This window comes from Antedon bifida, chromosome 2, assembly GCF_963402885.1.
Source record: "Antedon bifida chromosome 2, ecAntBifi1.1, whole genome shotgun sequence".
NCBI lineage: Eukaryota > Metazoa > Echinodermata > Crinoidea > Comatulida > Antedonidae > Antedon > Antedon bifida.
In genome coordinates, this window is record NC_136227.1 from 33855981 (window position 1) to 33874212 (window position 18232).

Below are 18232 nucleotides of genomic sequence, written 5' to 3' on the forward strand. Positions count from 1 at the left end.
CAGGTGCTATTTTAGGTACACTTGGTGTGAAGGTCAACGAACGAAACACTTAGCCACTTTTGTTTTTACAGCACAGCTATTGAGTCTAATAGTCATTCTGCGCATGCTTATTTTTCTGTATGCGCATATAGAATGAATTTTCGACTTGACCTGTATTGACATGGTGCGTTGTAAAAACAAAAGGTTTCTATGGTTGTACATTGAATCTCTACATAAATGGGACACATCAACCTTTATTGACAATACATTATATGCCGCCTAAATGGCCTTGAAAGCCTATATTCCAGTTTTCCATGTATCTTCCTAATATCTAAAACAACAAGAAATAGGCCTAATCTTTAAAAATGGCATTAATAATAAAAAAAATAAAATTGAAAATGATTGCAAAATAAGTGACCATGTGTAGCAACTTACAATAATGAGAAATGTCGCATGGATCATGGCCCTATACATTGTCACGTGGATATCCATATGAATTGTGACGTGGCTGTCCCTATATCATCAGTCTCCTCTTCCTCGACGACGACCATAATTATAGTAGGCCTACATAATGAATATACAAGAAACATTTTCTAGTAAATAATTATAGCGGTAATATTACAAATCTAAAATGATCTAACACAATTATACATGTTCACAAAGCCTAACAAAATGAATAAATAGCACGCAGCACTCTTATAGTACAGTATTATACAGTACTTAGTGTCGATATGTCCTCACTTGGGTGTTTTTTAAATAATATATATAAAATATATAAAATATCCTTAGTTGTTCCTTTAGCTGAGGTGTACAACAGTTATACCCTCATAGCCCATATTCTGTACGACTAGTACTGTACAGGTTAAATACCTATATCCTGTTCTACTATGCTAATTTGCATAACAAGTGATATCTTGTGCAAGTCAGCATCCAATCAGAGACTGTCACTTGATATCCTTTGCATATACATAGAGTATTGTCATTCGTAACGTATAACAAAGTACTGATAAACAATAAATTCAACAGTGAAATAATGCTCTTAGATGGTCGATTGTTTCGACACAAAATATGGCGTTTAAACGCATGGTACCGGGCCAATAGGAATGCACAGCTCTATACCTTCCACACCATAGTGACTATTGGCTTACCACTCATGCTGATATCCAATGTAAGGATGCAGGTACGATTGACGCTGCAATAGACAACTTAACATTATGTGCACAATCGAATTACCTATCGGTGAATTTATCACACCCTACACTTTACTATACTGTACTTCAAAATGTTGTGAAAATAATCACTCTGGGAGTTGGCTACAAATTGTTTAATACACTGTATCTGTCATTTTGATGACAGATTTGATCATCAGTCTCCTAGGTGCGTACTGACTGACACAATATATACCATGGAGAAACTGCTATTGTAGTAGCCTATTAATTTGTATTCTCGTCGTAGTCGGGGGTTAGTGGCTATTGTGTGTCGCTCTTTCGATTACAGTACTGAAACTAGTCTGGGCTCCAGACGGAGTTTTGTAAAAATATAAATATTTTTGCACATATGGCGTTTCATACGTGTATTACTTGAGTTTGGATACTCCGTCTGGGGAAACACGCATAAGTCACGTGGTTTGACACCAAGAATTCTTGGTGCATAAATTATCCAGTTGACTAGTTTCAGCCGCATGCCATTGGCTACTCACTCGTACGTCGTTTTAATATTCATATTTCAGACTTTCAAAGACTCAACATCTAAGACGATGCACATGCGCTATGTTACGTTTAGACAATGTGTACTTGGCCTGGTTGGGTACATTGATGAAAGTTTCTGAAGGCTAGAAATGATTTTATATGCCTAGTAGTCTGGTAAACATTTGATGAGATTTTTCCCAAGAACATGAAAACTCGTCTTGATATGATAGGCTAGCTTCTCCGCCAAATCAAACTTTGAATGGATCATTTATTATGCGGAGAAAATTTGATTTAATTCCCACCCAGACCCTGTCCTGTTCTGTGTGGTGGTGTAGCCCTGTTGTGTGCCGGTCGGTAGTGGTATGTACCTTATTGGCGTTTTATTTGGCAGGTCATACGTACGAGTTGAGTAGCCCTACGAAGGAGGCCTAGGCCAGGACTAAACAATTAATAAACAAAACAACTTGGCAACACGATTTTATATTTCAACAGTTGTTCAGTCTCGATCGTACATTCAGCACTGTACGTACGTACTCGATCTTTTTCATTTTGAAACAAAATGATCATTGGTTGATTCGAAATCCATATTTACATACCGCCCGCCCCATATAGCCAAATACGGTATGATAACCTACGTCATTCTTATTGGATGTTTGCGGTCTGCAAATCGATTTCTATACGTGTTTCACAAGTCTGTATTTTCAGACAAAAATCGCGGTCGAAATAAAAACAAATAAATAAAAAAAAAGACAAAAAATACAGACTTGGGGCAAGTCTATACTGAAACGTTCGTACGATAAATGCTATCTCAAACTTAAGTAAATTTAAAGTTGAAAAAACTGTAAGTGCATTTATTAGATAAGTCTTAAACAAGGGTTAATCAAATGTGTTTATAATTATGTGGGTATATACAACTTCTGCAGGTTTTTTTTTTAAATATATAAATTAAATTATTTCAAATGATTCTGTGTCTTTTCTATAAATAACTTGTGTGGATTTGTTAATAAAATATCTATAGACTTCCGTGATCGTGTATTGTGCATTAAAAAAGAAAATAAAGAAAGAAAATGCATATACCATGAAAGCTTTTGTGACATCATGGCCAACGTCAATATGATATGATTACACTATCATTAAAGTTGACCCGTTAAAAGGAGTGTTACCGTACCTGCTATGAAATCGTCACAAAGATTGACTGTAGGCCTATCATTATGTATTCCTGTTATTACAAGTTATTAGATTTTCCAGTCAAATTCACTTTTAAAGGCAACAATGTAAGTTTGCAATTTAGATTTATAATTGCCAAATCTAAAAGTATTTATAGTTTATGTATATTTGTACGTTTGATGGTAGGAAGTGAATAGGATTTGTTAAATAGTCTGTTTTGTAATTAAAACATCGGTCCGCAGATGGGTGATAACAAATATCGTATTTTGGTGATTTAAGCAGATCTCTGATTCAAGGATCGTCTATTGTTGGTTTGGCCACGCCTTTGACTTTCATTTTTCTAAGTTGGGACCTCTGTCAACTTAATTTCCGATCTATATATAATTGTCATTTTTAGACAAATGGTTTCAGACAGAGCTCAGCATTTTTAGTAGCTGTGCATTTATGTTATTGGCACAGCATGAGTGTTGTATAGGGTCCCTATCTCTCTCTATCTCTCTCCCCCAGTTTTTGTTTTTGTTTTTTTTTTATAGTAAAAAAGAACAACAACTCGTTAGATAAAATGGAGCGCTATGAGCGCAATATTTACACATGCTGTGTGCGAGATCAGTGTTTCGTTTTTCTAATATACAGTATTGGTAGGTCTACAGTGCTTTGTCTACAGTGCTTATTTGCTTATCTTCAAACACATGCACCACAATGCTTATTACTGTATTGACAATTATTATTAATATTTTTGATTAATTTGTTAATCGCGCCCTATTTTATCAGATGTTGAAATCACCTTATTTACCTTAACAACTAACCTATAAGAAGTAAATGTACATGTGAGCTAATATCTATGGTGCGCCAATACGCCTGGGTACATTATCAATCAAAACTGTAAATTACAAGATGAGTCTTTAAACAAGGATTCATTATCATGTGTTGATTAAATCTAATTTATATAATTTAAGTCGACCGATAACTTCTGCAGGGCTTTCGTTTTTGTTTTTTGATAGAAATTTAGTTATTTCAAATGATTCTGTGTTTTTTCTAAAAATAACTTGTGTGGAATTTTGAGTAGAATATCTATATACTTCCATTAATCGTGTATTGTGCATTTATAGAAAGAAATTGCATAAAGCGTGAAAAGCTTTTGTCATTCGTCATGGCCCTTAGTCAATAAGCATAAAAGGAGTGGCGCAGCGACTGCTATGAAATCGTCACAAAGATTGACTGGGGCCTATCAAGGTGTATTTATGTTATTACAATTTTATGAGCCAACCATGTAAGTTTCCAATTTAGATTCAATTGCCTAGGCCTAACTGATAGTATTTATAGTTTATTATTTGTACGTTTGATGGTATGAAGAGAACGAGAAAGTAAGTTGTAATGGAATAGGCTGTTTTTCGTTTGTTGTCCAAATTGGGACCTAGGCTTTTGTCAACTTAATTTCCGGTTTTTAGAAAAAGGCCTATATGCCTAATTGTCATTATGGTTTTAAAGTCAGGTATTACCAGAGCTCAGCTTTTTAGTGGCTGTGTATTTAAATCATATTTGGCACAGAAAAAAAAATTAAAAAATAATGTTTGATTCAGTTTACTATTTATAATGTGTTTATATTTTAGTAGAAAATGTCAATAGTGCATGCGTAGTAAAAAAAAAGATTATTTAGCATGGGAGGAGGTAAACAAATTGAAAAAAAAACAATTAATTGAGACACATGAATAACATAATTTTGTCCATACCATTGTTACATGCGCTAATCTAACCTATTTTACCAGACAGTTTAAATTTACCTCATTTACCTTTTTTTAGAACATTACCGTACATATTGTCGTAAACTGTCCTTTTACTCCAACATCGTGTCACGTGGTAATAATCCAGCAAACTGGTCTTCCCTCATCCTCATGCATATTTTGAAAATAGTTTTAGGTTTGAATGATGCATGAAGTGAAACTCAGCAATATACATTATAGATGTTATTTTAAAGGAAGGGATTACTTTGCAAAACAGGATGAATTGTCCATAGATGGATTGACAGCATTTAACTTAAATACAACTATTCCATTTCAGAAATGAAGATTGAAAACTGAATTGAAAACCATGGCAACATCAGGTAACACAAAACAAATGGCCTTTTTCGTATGGCATCCTTTCGCATTGCAACTGTTTATCTAAAAAAGGCTGTTATTGGCAAAATAGATGCACTCTACAAATCGCTTAAAGAATTATGAACCTCGAATACTGATCCTAATCAATGAGACACTTTTGGGACACTAACCAAAATAACCAAAATTGTCCCTGTTAAGGAGTTCTGGGCTCACGAAACTGAGAAGAATTGAAAATTTAGCTACGGGGATTGGATGTTGCTAAAGGGTGTCCATTTTTTTTAATTGAAATAATTTAATCATCGACGATTTATCTAAAGCTCTAAAGAACAAAGTAATCGTGCAATTTTCGATCATCTAGAGAGTCATATTATTTCTAAAAGATTCTTACCTCAGCCCCCAAACAGGAGGAGATTAGGTAAAAATTACTTTGTATGTCACCCGCCCCCTCCCCCAAAAACATTCTAAAAGTGCCATTTCGGGCCACAAACACACACACGTCCACATTCCTAAAATGTTCTCAGTTCAGCTCCGACCATGGTGAGGCTGAGGTGGAAGTAGGCTTATTTAATTAGTTCTGGTATTCAATTCTGTAGGCTTTCTAATCCTCCCGTCAGTTACTCTTTTTTTTTCAACACAAGAGAACATTATTTTTCAGATGCATTTAGCACACATATGCCAGTTGCAAATATATGATTTTCTATACATGTGTATTTAATGTAATATTCATATATTTTTGATTTGTTTGTCAGACAAATCTGTTCCCCAAAATGTCTTTACTTTTCCATCATTGTGAGCTAATATCCATGGTGCGCCAAATGCCTACAAATTAAAATCATTTTTTATTTGAATAGTAATTGTATACAACAGACTCGCCAATATATACTGTAAATTGAATTCAATTTAAAAAATAAAAAATAAACTTTAAATTACTTACACCACTTTCGCGTGCAATGCATGTTATTCTTTTTAACTCTTCTTTTGTTGATTGATCTTTGACCTTTGACATGCATTTATTAGCGACCTCTTTAGACATTCCAGCAGCCTGGGCTGCCTAAAAATAATTGAAGATGTAAATTTGATATGACAATAAATATCATGTAATATAATATTACATTTATATTAAAATTTTCAACCAAATCAACAAAAATATCAATCCAACCTTTTGTAATTTTGATTGCAAAAAAAGTTTTATGAAAAGAAAATTCAATATTCATATACCTCAAGAACAGATGTGGGATCTGAAATATCTTTATCCTGTAAAAAAATATTTAAAAGTTATATATGTAATAATAATTAATATAATATTATAATATTTATATATGCAATAATAAGATAATTATATATTCCATTGGGGTTTGATTGTTTTAAAATTGGGAACATACTAATATGAGGAAAATTAAGATATATACATTTTAAGTTAATATAATTATATTATATATAAATAATAAATGTTTGGAACTAGTTGACCTTTGACCACATTCTTATCCATAATTGTCTTGATACTTCTTCAAGGCCATCTGGATGTTGGTCATTTACAACGGTCAAAAATCTCTGTGCCGTCAAAGAACCTGAATGACAAAATGACATTTATTATCAAAATTGTGACAAGTATGATTTAATAAATTTATAGAAATTCTAATTCTCCCATAGCATGTGGGATTAACAATTAAAGTCAGTTTTGCAGTATGGCTCCTCTTCCTCGACGACGACCATAATTATAGTAACATAATGAATATACAATATACATTTTCTAGTAAATAATTTAAGCGGTAATATTACGAATCTAAAATGATCTAACACAATTATACATGTTCACAAAGCCTAACAAAAATAATGATTAAACAGCACGCAACACTCTTGAGTACATTATATTATACAGTACTTAGTGTAGATATGTCCTCACTTGGGTGGTTTCTGAGTGTACAGATTAATATCCTTAGTTGTTCCTTTTGCTAAGGTGTACAACCGTTATTCCCTCTTGGCCCACATTCTGTACGACTAGTACTGTACTACTTAAATACCTAAACCCTGTTCCAATAATTATTCTATGCTCATTTGCATAACAAGTGACATCTTGTGCAAGTGAGCATCCAATCAGAGGCTGTCACTTGATATCCTTTGTATATACATAGAGTATTGTCATTAACGTATAACATATACTGATAAACATTAAATTAAACACAAAATATGGCGTTTAAACGCACGGTATCGGGCCAATAGGAATGCACAGCTCGATACCTTCCACACCATAGTGACTATTGGCTTACCACTCATGCTGATATCCAATGTAAGGATGCAGGTACGATTGACGGCGTGCAATAGACAACTTAACATTATGTCACACGTGACCATCTAAAACAATCCTGGCGATCGAATTGCCTATCTGTGAATTTATCACACCTTACACTTTACTATACTTCAAAATGTTGTAAAATTGATCAACCTGGGAGTTGGCTACAAATTGTTTGATATACTGTATACCTGTCATTTTGATGAAAGATTTGATCATCAGCCTCCTAGGCGCGTATACCACGGAGAAACTACTATTGTAGTAGCCTATTAATTATTTTGTATCCTCGTCGTCGGGATGTAGACGTTATTGTATTTTAGTTGTGGCTATTGAGTCGCGCTCTTTCGATTACTGAAACGTTCGTATGTTAAATGCTATCTCAAATTTAGGTAAATTTAAAGTTGAAAAAACTGTAAGTGCATTTAAGATAAGTCTTAAACAAGGGCTAATCAAATGTGTTTAAAATTATGTGGGTATATACAACTTCTACAGGTTTTTTTTAATATATAAATTAAATTATTTCAAATGATTCTGTGTCTTTTTCTATAAATAACTTCTGTGGATTTTTTAATGAAATATCTATAGACTTTCGTGATCGTGTATTGTGCATTATAAAGAAAGGAAATGCATAGACCGTGAAAAGCTTTTGTGACGTAATGGCCAACGTCAATACGTGATATGAATACACATATTAAAGTTGACCCGTAACAAAAAGGAGTACAGTACCTGCAATGAAATCGTCAAAGATTGACGGTATAGGCCTATCAGTATGTAAAGGTATTTATATTTGTCCTCAAGCTTAACTGGAAACTGAGGAAATTCGGATTAGGCCCTCCCCGGACCCACGGCAGCCAGCAGTGCAGCGCCTACCAGATCAGCACACCGGCAGACGATTCCCTATTTTCGAATAGTGTACCAAGTTCTTTAAAGCTCAGGTACAGGCATGAATTTTAAATATAATATCTGGTTAATTGTACTTAAATCAAATATTTGTAACAGAAATCAAGACGAAAAAACATGAATTTCCCTTAATATGGTCAAATACAAAATTTGGCAATATTCTGCCATAAAAACCAGGAATACTTTTTTTCAGTAGTTAGGTAGTTAACCTAATGTAATAACATGTCTGGTGACTCCCTAGAAGGTGAAAAAAGATGGTGGATATACGGTGGATAATTTTTGCTATAACATGAAAATAAAAATCTGAAGTTGAATAAAAATACCAGAAATGTAAAATTCAAGTTATATTACTTATATTTAGTCATCTGATAAAATTTTTTACCACACCGTTTATTTTTCATAGCTTTTTAAAATGCCGCTCTATTTACAAAATGTGTGTACAAAAGAATAGAGATTTTACTGTGTAATTTGAACTATCCCCCCACTGATAAGAAAGTGCTTTTTTTCAACAAGCTCGTGTAACACAAATAAAATCCCAAAAATTATGAAACATAGGGGAAACTATAGATCGATAATTATTGGAATGTATGATCAATAGAAATTTTTTGCCCGCACCTGGCCTTTAACGTGCACTGTTAAGTACACTGGCATACTTGTATACTTGTTATTACAAGTTATTAGATTTTCCAGTCAAACTTACCTTTTAAAACAACAATGTAAGTTTGCAATTTAAATTTATAATTTCCTAATCTAAAAGTATTTATAGTTTATGTTGTACGTTTGATGGTAGAAAGGGAATAAGAGTGAGAGTTGTAAAATAATCTGTTTTGTAATTAAACCATGGATCTGCCGATGGGTGATAACAAAGACCGTATTTTGGTGATTAAAGCAGATCCCTGATTCAAGGATTGTCTATTGTTGGTTTTGCCACGCCTTTGACTTTCATTTTTCTAAGTTGGGACCTCTGTCAACTTAATTTCCGATCTAAATATAATTGTCATTTTTAGACAAATGGTTTCAGACAGAGCTTAGCATTTAAGTAGCTGTGCATTTATGTTATTGGCACATCATGAGTGTTGTATAGGGTCCCTATCTCTCTCTCTCTCTCCCCCCCTCTCTCTCCTCGTTAGATAATATGGAGCGCTCTGAGCGCAATATTTACACATGCTGTGTGCGAAATCAGTGTTTCAGAAATATACAGTAAGTATAGGTACAGTGCTTTGTCTACAGTGCTTATTTGCTTATCTCCAAACACATGCACCACAATGCTTATTACTGTATTGACAATTATTATTAATATTTTTGATTAATTTGTTAATCGCGCCCTATTTTATCAGATGTTGAATTCACCTCATTTACCTTAACAGCTAACCTATAAGAAGTAAATGAACATGTGAGTTAATATCTATGGTGCACCAATACATTATCAATCAAAACTGTAATTACAAGATGAGTGTTTAAACAAGGGTTCATTATCATGTGTTGATTAAATCTAATTTATATTATTTAAGTCAACTGATAACTTCTGCAGGGCTTTCGTTTTTGTTTTTTTGATAAAAATTTAGTTATTACAAATGATTCTGTGTTTTTTTCTAAAAATAGCTTGTGTGGAATTTTGAGTAGAATATCTATATACTTCCATAATCGTGTATTGTGTATTTATAGAAAGAAATTGCATAAACCGTGAATAGCTTTTGTGACGTCACGGCCAAAATGAATAAGCATAAATACGTGATATGAATACACAATATAAAATATTGACTCGTAAAAAGGAGTGGCGCAGCGACTGCTATGAAATCGTTACAAAGATTGACTGGGGCCTATCAAGGTGTATTTATGTTATTACAATTTTATGAGCCAACAATGTAAGTTTCCAATTTAGATTCAATTGCCTAGGCCTAACTGATAGTACTGTATTTATAATTTATTATTTGTACGTTTAATGATGAAGAGAACGAGAGAGTCGAGTGCTTGTAATGTAATATGCTGTTGACTCGTAAAAAGGAGTGGCGAAGCGACTGCTATGTTTTTCGTTTGTTGTCCAAATTGGGACCAATGTCTATGTCATTTCAACTTAATTTCCGCTTTTTAGACGCCCTATAGGTCCAATTGTCATTATGGTTAAAAAATCAGGTATTACCAGAGCTCAGCTTTTCAGTGGCTGTGTATTTAAATAATATTTGGCACAGCAATGACAGCAGTCTTGTATACGGTCCTTATCTCTTGGTCTATTTTTTCCGAAACTAAAAAAAAAAAAAAAAAATTTAAACTGAATCACAAAAGCAAAAATAATGTTTGTGATTCAGTTTACTATTTATAATGTGTTTACATTTTAGTAGAAAATGTCAATAGCGCATGTGTAGTAAAAAAAAATTGATTATTTAGCATTGGTGGAGGTAAAAAAATTGAAAAAAAATTTAATTAACACATGAACAACATTTGTCCATAACATACATGCGCTAATCTAACATATTTTACCAGATACAAATTATAGATAGATATAAATTTACCTCATTTACCTTTTTTGTTCTTAATAGCAGCTACCGCAACCTATGAGAAGAAAATGAACAGTTTAACTGTGAACAGTTTAAGTCAATGAGTGAACACTGAACATACTGAGGACAGAAGTTAGAGGAACATTGATCTGTTTAAAATAAAGAGGAAACAGCCGTTATATTTTGTGAGTAGATTTTATGTTTTATTGCGAGAGAAGCAGCGATTTAATTGTTGCTAATTTTGGCACAAACAATACGAGGATAGAACATTACATTTTAATTGTCGTAAACTGTCCTTTTACTCCAACATCGTGTCACGTGGTAAGAATCCAGAAAACTGGTCTTCCCTCATCCTCATGCATATTTTGAAAATAGTTTTAGGTTTGAATGACGCATGAAGTGACAATCAGCAATATACATTATAGATGTTATAAGTTATTTTAAAAGAGGGTCTTACTTTGCAAAACAGGATGAATTGTCCATTGATTGACAGCATTTAACTTAAATACAACTATTCCATTTTAGAAATGAAGATTGAAAACTGAATTTCAGTGGCATTATGGCAACATCAGGTAATACAAAATAAATAGCTTTTTTCGTATTGCATCGATATAAGGTTTTAACGCTTTATCTAATTTTAATTGATTTTAATGAATTTAAATTATAAATTTCCAAGAAAGGCTGTTATTGACAAAATAGATGCACTCTACAAATCCCTTAAAGAATTATGAAGCCTAGATGATTCTCGAATACTGACCCTAATCAATGAGACACTTCTGGGACAAAACAACAAACAAAACAAAATAACCAAAATTATCCCGGTTAAGGAGTTCTGGGCTCACGAAACTGCGTTGAAAATTTAGCTACGGGGATTGGATGTTGCTATAGGGTGTCCACTTTTTTTTTATTGAAATAATTTAATCAGGGATTTATCTAAAGCTTTGAAGAACAGAGTAATCGTGCAATTTCCGATCATCTAGAGTCACATTTCTAAAAGATTCTTACCTCAGCCCCCAAACACGGTGAGTTGACGAGGAGATTAGGTAAACATTACATTGTATGTCACCCGCCCACTCCCCCAAAAAATTCTGAAAGTGCCATTTCGGGGCACAAACACACACACGTCCATATGGTGAAGCTGAGGTGGAAGTAGGCTTATTTAATTATTTCTGGTATTATTATACTTTAGGCTTTCTAATCCTCCCAGTCTTTTTTTTTCAACACAAAAGAACATTATTTTTCAGATGAATTTTAGCACTCATATGCCAGTTGCGAATATATGATTTTTTATACATTTTTATTTAATGTAATATTCATATATTTTTGTTTTGTTTGTCAGACAAATCTGAATGTGGTGAAAACCTTAAAGAAAAGTTCCATACTTTAAAAGCTCAACTTAGCAAACACTATGTGGGTCGCTACTTTAAATGGTTGAGATTCTGCCTGCATGGATACATACCATTAGGAGACCTTGACCGTGATAATGTTACAGCAATGAGTTTATTTAATGAACTTCACCGAACCGGTAAAATCACACCGCATAAAATCAGGCTTTTGCTCGCCATAGCTAATGTGACAGGTTTCAGCGATGCAGTAGATCAGATAAACCAGTATATGACAGATAACAATGTTCAACTTGTTGACGAGGAGTCGCTCTCAGCATCTCGTAAACAACTGTTCCAAACCTTGCGAGAAATTGGACAAGATGACTTGAAGAATGTTATTCATAATTATGATGAACTGAACAAATTTGAATTCACAAATATATGGGATGCCGTATTCGTATTAGATAAAGAAAACCGTCTAGGTACACCTTCAAGAATTACCAGGTTTACAGATTGTCTTGGAAAATCTGCACATGATGATAGACAAGGTATGTATTTATGAAAAAAGAGGAAGTATTTCATTTCTTTCACGAGAAAGTTTATTTTGTGATGTTTTCATGCATAATATTTTTCATAGTGCTTAAAGTTTTGATTTAGCATTGTAAATTCGAATTTCATTCTGTTATTTATTTATTAAAACAGGTGAAATGCCGACCAGTAGTAACGAAAACCAAGGAACACGACAAGAAGTTAAATCAGAAACAGGTTAGTTATACGTTATTATGTAGGCTACAGTGCAACAAAATAAACTAATTTTATGTTTTAATGATGTACAAGCTTAAAATGGAAATGAAAGGGGTCCTAGCAATATCATTTTATTGGCTCAACATGTAGATCAATCAGTTTTACGCTTACCAGTCATACAAATGTTTTATACGACGACAACCCCATCAAAACTTCCCCGAGGAACTTTTGTGTTACACAGATACGAATTAAAGCATGGCTAGCAATTATCACTTATCCCTTTGTCATGCTTATTCTTGGATAAGTAAGTTATCTTAATCAACTAAAATTAATTCATATTACACAACCATTTTTTTTTAATGGATTTTAATTGCAAATTTAGATTTTATTCTGTGATTTATTTACTAAAACAGGGGAAATGCCGACCAGTAGTAATGAAAAACAAGGAACAAAACGATATGTTAAATCAGAAACAGGTTAGTTATAATGTCGTGTAGGCTATAATATGTTATAAGTTTTTGTGTTTTTAATGACAAGCCGAACACTCTACACCAGATATATTTGAAAGCCTCTTTTTGTGATTTTCAAAATTTTTTTAATTCAAATATTTGGTAAGGCTTATTGATATAGTTCTCTCAATGCAGTCGGATATGAGAGTTGTTATTAAAAAAAACGATGTCCAGAATGATATTACACGGTATAATTTATTTTACTGTATATCCTGTGTGTTTAGGGTGATTGAAGTGCGGGCTACAGATTGTACTGCACTGTCTGTGAATTCATTATTTTGATTTGCTGCCCTCTATTGATCATATTTTAAACTGAAGTTTTCTTTCTGATTGTCTTCAATTTGTGTTTGTCGCCCTTTATATACAAGCGCGTTACTCACTAAAAAAAGAAAACTTTGCAATGAATTTTGTAATATTAGTATTGTATTAGAATTATTATGAAGTAATTATTCCAGTCACTGACTTGTTGTGAGGTAGTTAAGCTATTTATCTATTCTTATTTATCATCAAACAGTAAATGTGCCGAACACAAGTGAAAAAGAACAAGGAGCGCAAAAAGAGTTTAAACCAGAAACAGGTTAGTTAATAACTGTAAACTATATAAGTTTTCTTCTATAAAGAAGTTTATTATGCGGTAGAATAGTTGTAAAGTAATAAGGTTAGTTTGATAATAATTATTAAGACACTTATTTATTTATTAAACAGTAGAAGTGTCGACTACTAGTAACGAAGAACAAGGAACGCATAAGGTTGAGTCAGAAACAGGTTAGTTATTAGTATCGTATAATTTTTCTCCCATAAAGACGCTTTTTATGCAGTAGAATATTTCTTGTTGTGAATTTTGTCCTAAACAAGGCTTATAATTATAAAAGAACAAAAAACATGAACAATGTAATTAAAATCAAGATTAGAACAATTAATCTTATATACACCTCATTCCAACAATCGTATAATCGGATATGAACAATTTTTTATTACAGCAAAATTAAGAAATTTACAAAAATAAAACTTACATACTTATATACATACTTATATCGTTTTCTGACGGAGTTAGTTTGATTTTAATCTGAAATATCCTGGTCTACCAGGAAAACAAAAATTATTTGTCGCCCTCTAAAACCCTAATGATTTACAAAAAAATACGATATTGAGAGTTTGGTATAACTGATAACAATTGTCAATAACTTTAGGTAAAATAATTTCAAATTGCTATAATAACAAATTTCAATTTCATTTATACCTAGGATGACATTATCTAGGCCTGTAAAAAGAACAACTAAACCACTATAATTTAGGCCTACTAAAATAAACTATAGGCCTATAAATAAATGAATAATTAAGATGAATTAATATCAACAATAATAATACTAATATATACAATGCTTAATAAAATATAATTAAGTGTAAGATTCTCTCTATTGAATAATTTTCTTTGTTTTTAGAAAAGATACAAACATATCTGATTAAAATACAAAAGGACAAGTGCAGACAGGCCAGTAGATTTACACCTGCAACAATGAATGATAGATACAAAGTTGACGTTTCACAGATGTTTACCGATATGGAACTACTGAAAGAACGTGAAAACAATAAAGGAAGCAAACCAACAACATTAGAAGAAGTGGTAGATGTAATCAGCTCCACACCTGGATGTAGAGCTCTTATTGAAGGAGAGGGAGGTATTGGTAAAACTACCATATTAAGACATTTATCATACACATGGGCTACACCTAGTCAATCTAATAATGTCTTTGAAGGTAAAATTGTATTTTTCTTATGTGTTAGAGATTTGCAAAAAGATGACAATATATTTGATCTAATTGTAAAGCAGCTGGATATGAAAGATTTCAATTTAGACACAGATCTCCCAAAAGATCCACGGTTAATTCAGAAATTCATAAAGAAACATGACGGTAAAGTTGTGTTGCTACTAGACGGATTAGATGAATTGAGATTTGATAATCAAAGTGTATTAAGTCTTTTCAATAAAACCAACCTTAAAGAAAGTACTGTGATACTTACTTCACGACCAGAAAACATAGATGAATTTAAACGAGAGTGTAACGTTCATGTGAGAGTTAAGGGATTTAATCAAGAGAGCATATGGGAGTATATTGAGAAATATTTTAATTATTTTGGACAACCGCAATTGGGAGAGTCGCTTAAAAGGGAATTAGGTATTGACACTAGGTATTATTATCGAAAACATCCACAAGCATATTCAATGTGCAAAAATCCAATGCTACTTCTTTCAATTTGTATGCTATGGGAAGACAATCAAAGTCTTCCTAGTGACAGTGCTGATCTTTTTAAACAACTATTTCGTAGTATTTTAAATCAATTTAACAAACAAGTCGCCAAAATTTCTAAATTTGAAGACATCCCAGCGAATTATGTAAATGCTATGATTTTATTAGGGAAGTGCATGTATAAAAGCTTAAAAAAGAATCAACTTTCAATAAACATGACAGATTTGAATGATACACATTCCACAAGAGATATGATTGACATGGCCGTAAATCTTGGGTTTGTTTACGAAGAAGCACCAATTTCAAAATCTAGCTTTGAAAGGATTTTCATGCCTCCTCACAAGTTGATAGTAGAGTCATTGGTAGGATTCTATTTGTGCAAATTATGTGAAAGTGATGGTATCGAGAATGAATGCACAACAGAAGATGTAAGACGAATACTTACACCATTGGATGATAATGAATGGAAAGTAATAAGAGAAAGTGAGCATTTAAAGATGGGGAGAAAGTTTGCAATTGGTTTCCTTGGTGCTAACGCTAATGCATTTTTAAAGCACTGGGTTACAAATAGTTTGTCAACATATCGTTCTCTGCCGAGTAATTTAATGTTTGTTAAAGAACAACATAAAGATGCTGTGGTAAATGAATTAAATGATCACATTCAAGATTTAGAAATAAAGACACATTTGGACAATATATCTACCTCCATAAAAATGTTTATTCATCACATTAATCCAGGTGTGCAATGTAATAAGCATTTCATACGTCTAATTATGCAACTTTATTGCATGGCATATGACAAAGAACCGTTGAATAAAATGTTGAATACATTTTGTAGTAAGATGGCATTGAAACGCAAGGGAAACGTTATTGCACATATTTTAGGAATTGAAGCTAAATGTAAAAGTGTTGTTATTGAGAATCTATCACGTAATGTATTTCATGACTTTGTATCAGAATGTTCTCTCAAACAAGTTCAATTAGCATTAACTCATCTCTATATCTCTCGTAATAACTTTCACAACATTGATGTTAATTCAATGTCTTCATTACTCATTATGTGTCCTAAGCTGGGGTCGCTTTACATGGATGATTGCAATCTATCAGGTGACGTCATCAATCACTTGGTTACAGAATGTTCTCTCAAACAAGTTCAATTAGCATTAGTTGATCTCGATATCTCTGGTAATAACTTTCACAATATTGATGTTAATTCAATGTCTTCATTACTCATTATGTGTCCTAAGCTGAGTGTGCTTGACATGAGTCGTTGCAATCTATCAGGTGATGTCATCAATAACTTGGATACAGAATGTTCTCTCAAACAAGTTCAATTAGCATTAGTTTATCTCGATATCTCTGGTAATAACTTTCACAACATTGATGTTAATTCAATGTCTTCATTACTCATTATGTGTCCTAAGCTGTATAGGCTTAACATGAGGAATTGCAATCTATCAGGTGACGTCATCAATCACTTGGGTACAGAATGTTCTCTCAAACAAGTTCAATTAGCATTACGTCGTCTCGATATCTCTGGTAATAACTTTCACAACATTGATGTTAATACATTTTCTTCATTTCTCAATATGTATCCTAAGCTGAGGAGCCTTTACATGACGGATTGCAATCTATCAGATGAAGTAATTAATTACTTGACTGAAGAGTGTTTGAAGAGAAACATAACTTTCTTTTATTAAATTCACGATCATCATCCGCCAATAACTACAGTATGTAATGTACACTACGTCTCAATTGATATAAAGAGCGCATTTGTAAAAGTCGCAGTACACAAGTGTCAATATTGTAATTACAAAATAGAATTGTATCTGTAAATCTAAAAATGGCATGTAATTAATTGCAAAGTTATAAAAACTGTTTAATAATAATTTGTTATTATAATTATGGTTTTTAAAGAAATAAATTTTGTTTAGTTATATATTTGGTCGCGATCATCAAATTCATCCATATTCATCTTCCTTGTCGCGCGCGTGTCTACATCATACGCGTAGTCAAAACAGCTGCAGCTGCTACTATACTATAGTATACTAGCTGAAAACTCTGTAGGCCTAGGCCTAGCCTAAATAGGTCTAGAACTTATACCTTGTTTGCCTGTGCTAGGCCTACTTACTAGCCTACTACTGACTGCCTCAACTTGGCTTGTCTAGTCTGCACATATTTGAGGTAGGCTATGTTGTTCTTTTCATTCAGTCATTTGATTGCTAAAGTTGAGTTTGTATGTAGGCCTAGGCTAGGCCTAGAGTAGAATGTAATTATTTATTTTTACTTATTGTAAATACTTGGTGGGACACTAGCTAATTATTAGGGGGACTAGAATAAGTATTTTAGAACAGCCAGGGATGATATCATAAAGTGTTCACTCTCTTTAAAAAAAAAATGAATCTTGTAACAATTATTTCCTTCTAGGCCTAAATGAATAAATTAAATATATACAATGAAATGATATGTTCAATTTATCTGACACTTGTATAGTTGACTTTTCAATGAAGCACTAATTTGCACAAAATATTATTTTGTTTGGATCTTCAGAAAACGAAAAGTAGGCCTAAACCAGTGCCTATTTCATAAATATCTTAATATATTTCATTTGTAGTAAATGTGAATGTGTATGCAGTGAGCATACTGCCATATTACATTATGTGATAGTTGTGTATGAATGCCTATATAGTATTATATGAGATTATATATTAATGTGTTATAAGAAAATATTAAATAATTTAATAATATATTAATAATCTACTTACTTTGCAGTATAATAAATAACAATTG

The 18232-nt window shown here is 32.6% G+C and overlaps 2 protein-coding genes across 5 annotated transcripts in view; one reads left to right on the top strand and one right to left on the bottom strand.

The window, feature by feature from the left end:
- LOC144834681 (NLR family CARD domain-containing protein 4-like) overlaps positions 1–16213 on the top strand; it is a 43105-nt gene extending 26892 nt beyond the window's left edge. Inside the window, exons 2-5 of the mRNA XM_078689576.1 lie at positions 13708–13770; positions 13899–13958; positions 14636–16080; positions 16181–16213. Of these exons, the coding sequence (XP_078545702.1) occupies positions 14710–16080; positions 16181–16213 (1404 nt within the window). The 5' untranslated portion in view covers positions 13708–13770; positions 13899–13958; positions 14636–14709. The remainder of the gene's footprint in view (positions 1–13707; positions 13771–13898; positions 13959–14635; positions 16081–16180) is intronic.
- On the bottom strand, positions 420–6926 carry LOC144834780 (glutathione S-transferase kappa 1-like). 4 transcript variants are annotated; one of them, XM_078689719.1, is made up of 5 exons: positions 6834–6919; positions 6398–6498; positions 6149–6184; positions 5865–5981; positions 420–543 (listed from the first exon to the last, which is right to left on the bottom strand). In XM_078689719.1, the coding sequence occupies exons 2-5, from the start codon at positions 6407–6409 to the stop codon at positions 502–504; spliced, it is 207 nt and encodes a 68-aa protein (XP_078545845.1). In that variant the 5' UTR covers positions 6410–6498; positions 6834–6919; the 3' UTR covers positions 420–501. The 4 variants fall into 4 exon arrangements, with proteins under 4 accessions (XP_078545845.1, XP_078545843.1, XP_078545842.1 ...); XM_078689717.1 differs by lacking the exon at positions 420–543 and adding an exon at positions 5140–5749 and having other exon boundaries at positions 6813–6926; XM_078689716.1 differs by lacking the exon at positions 420–543 and adding an exon at positions 5140–5749.
- Positions 16214–18232: the final 2019 nt, after the last annotated feature.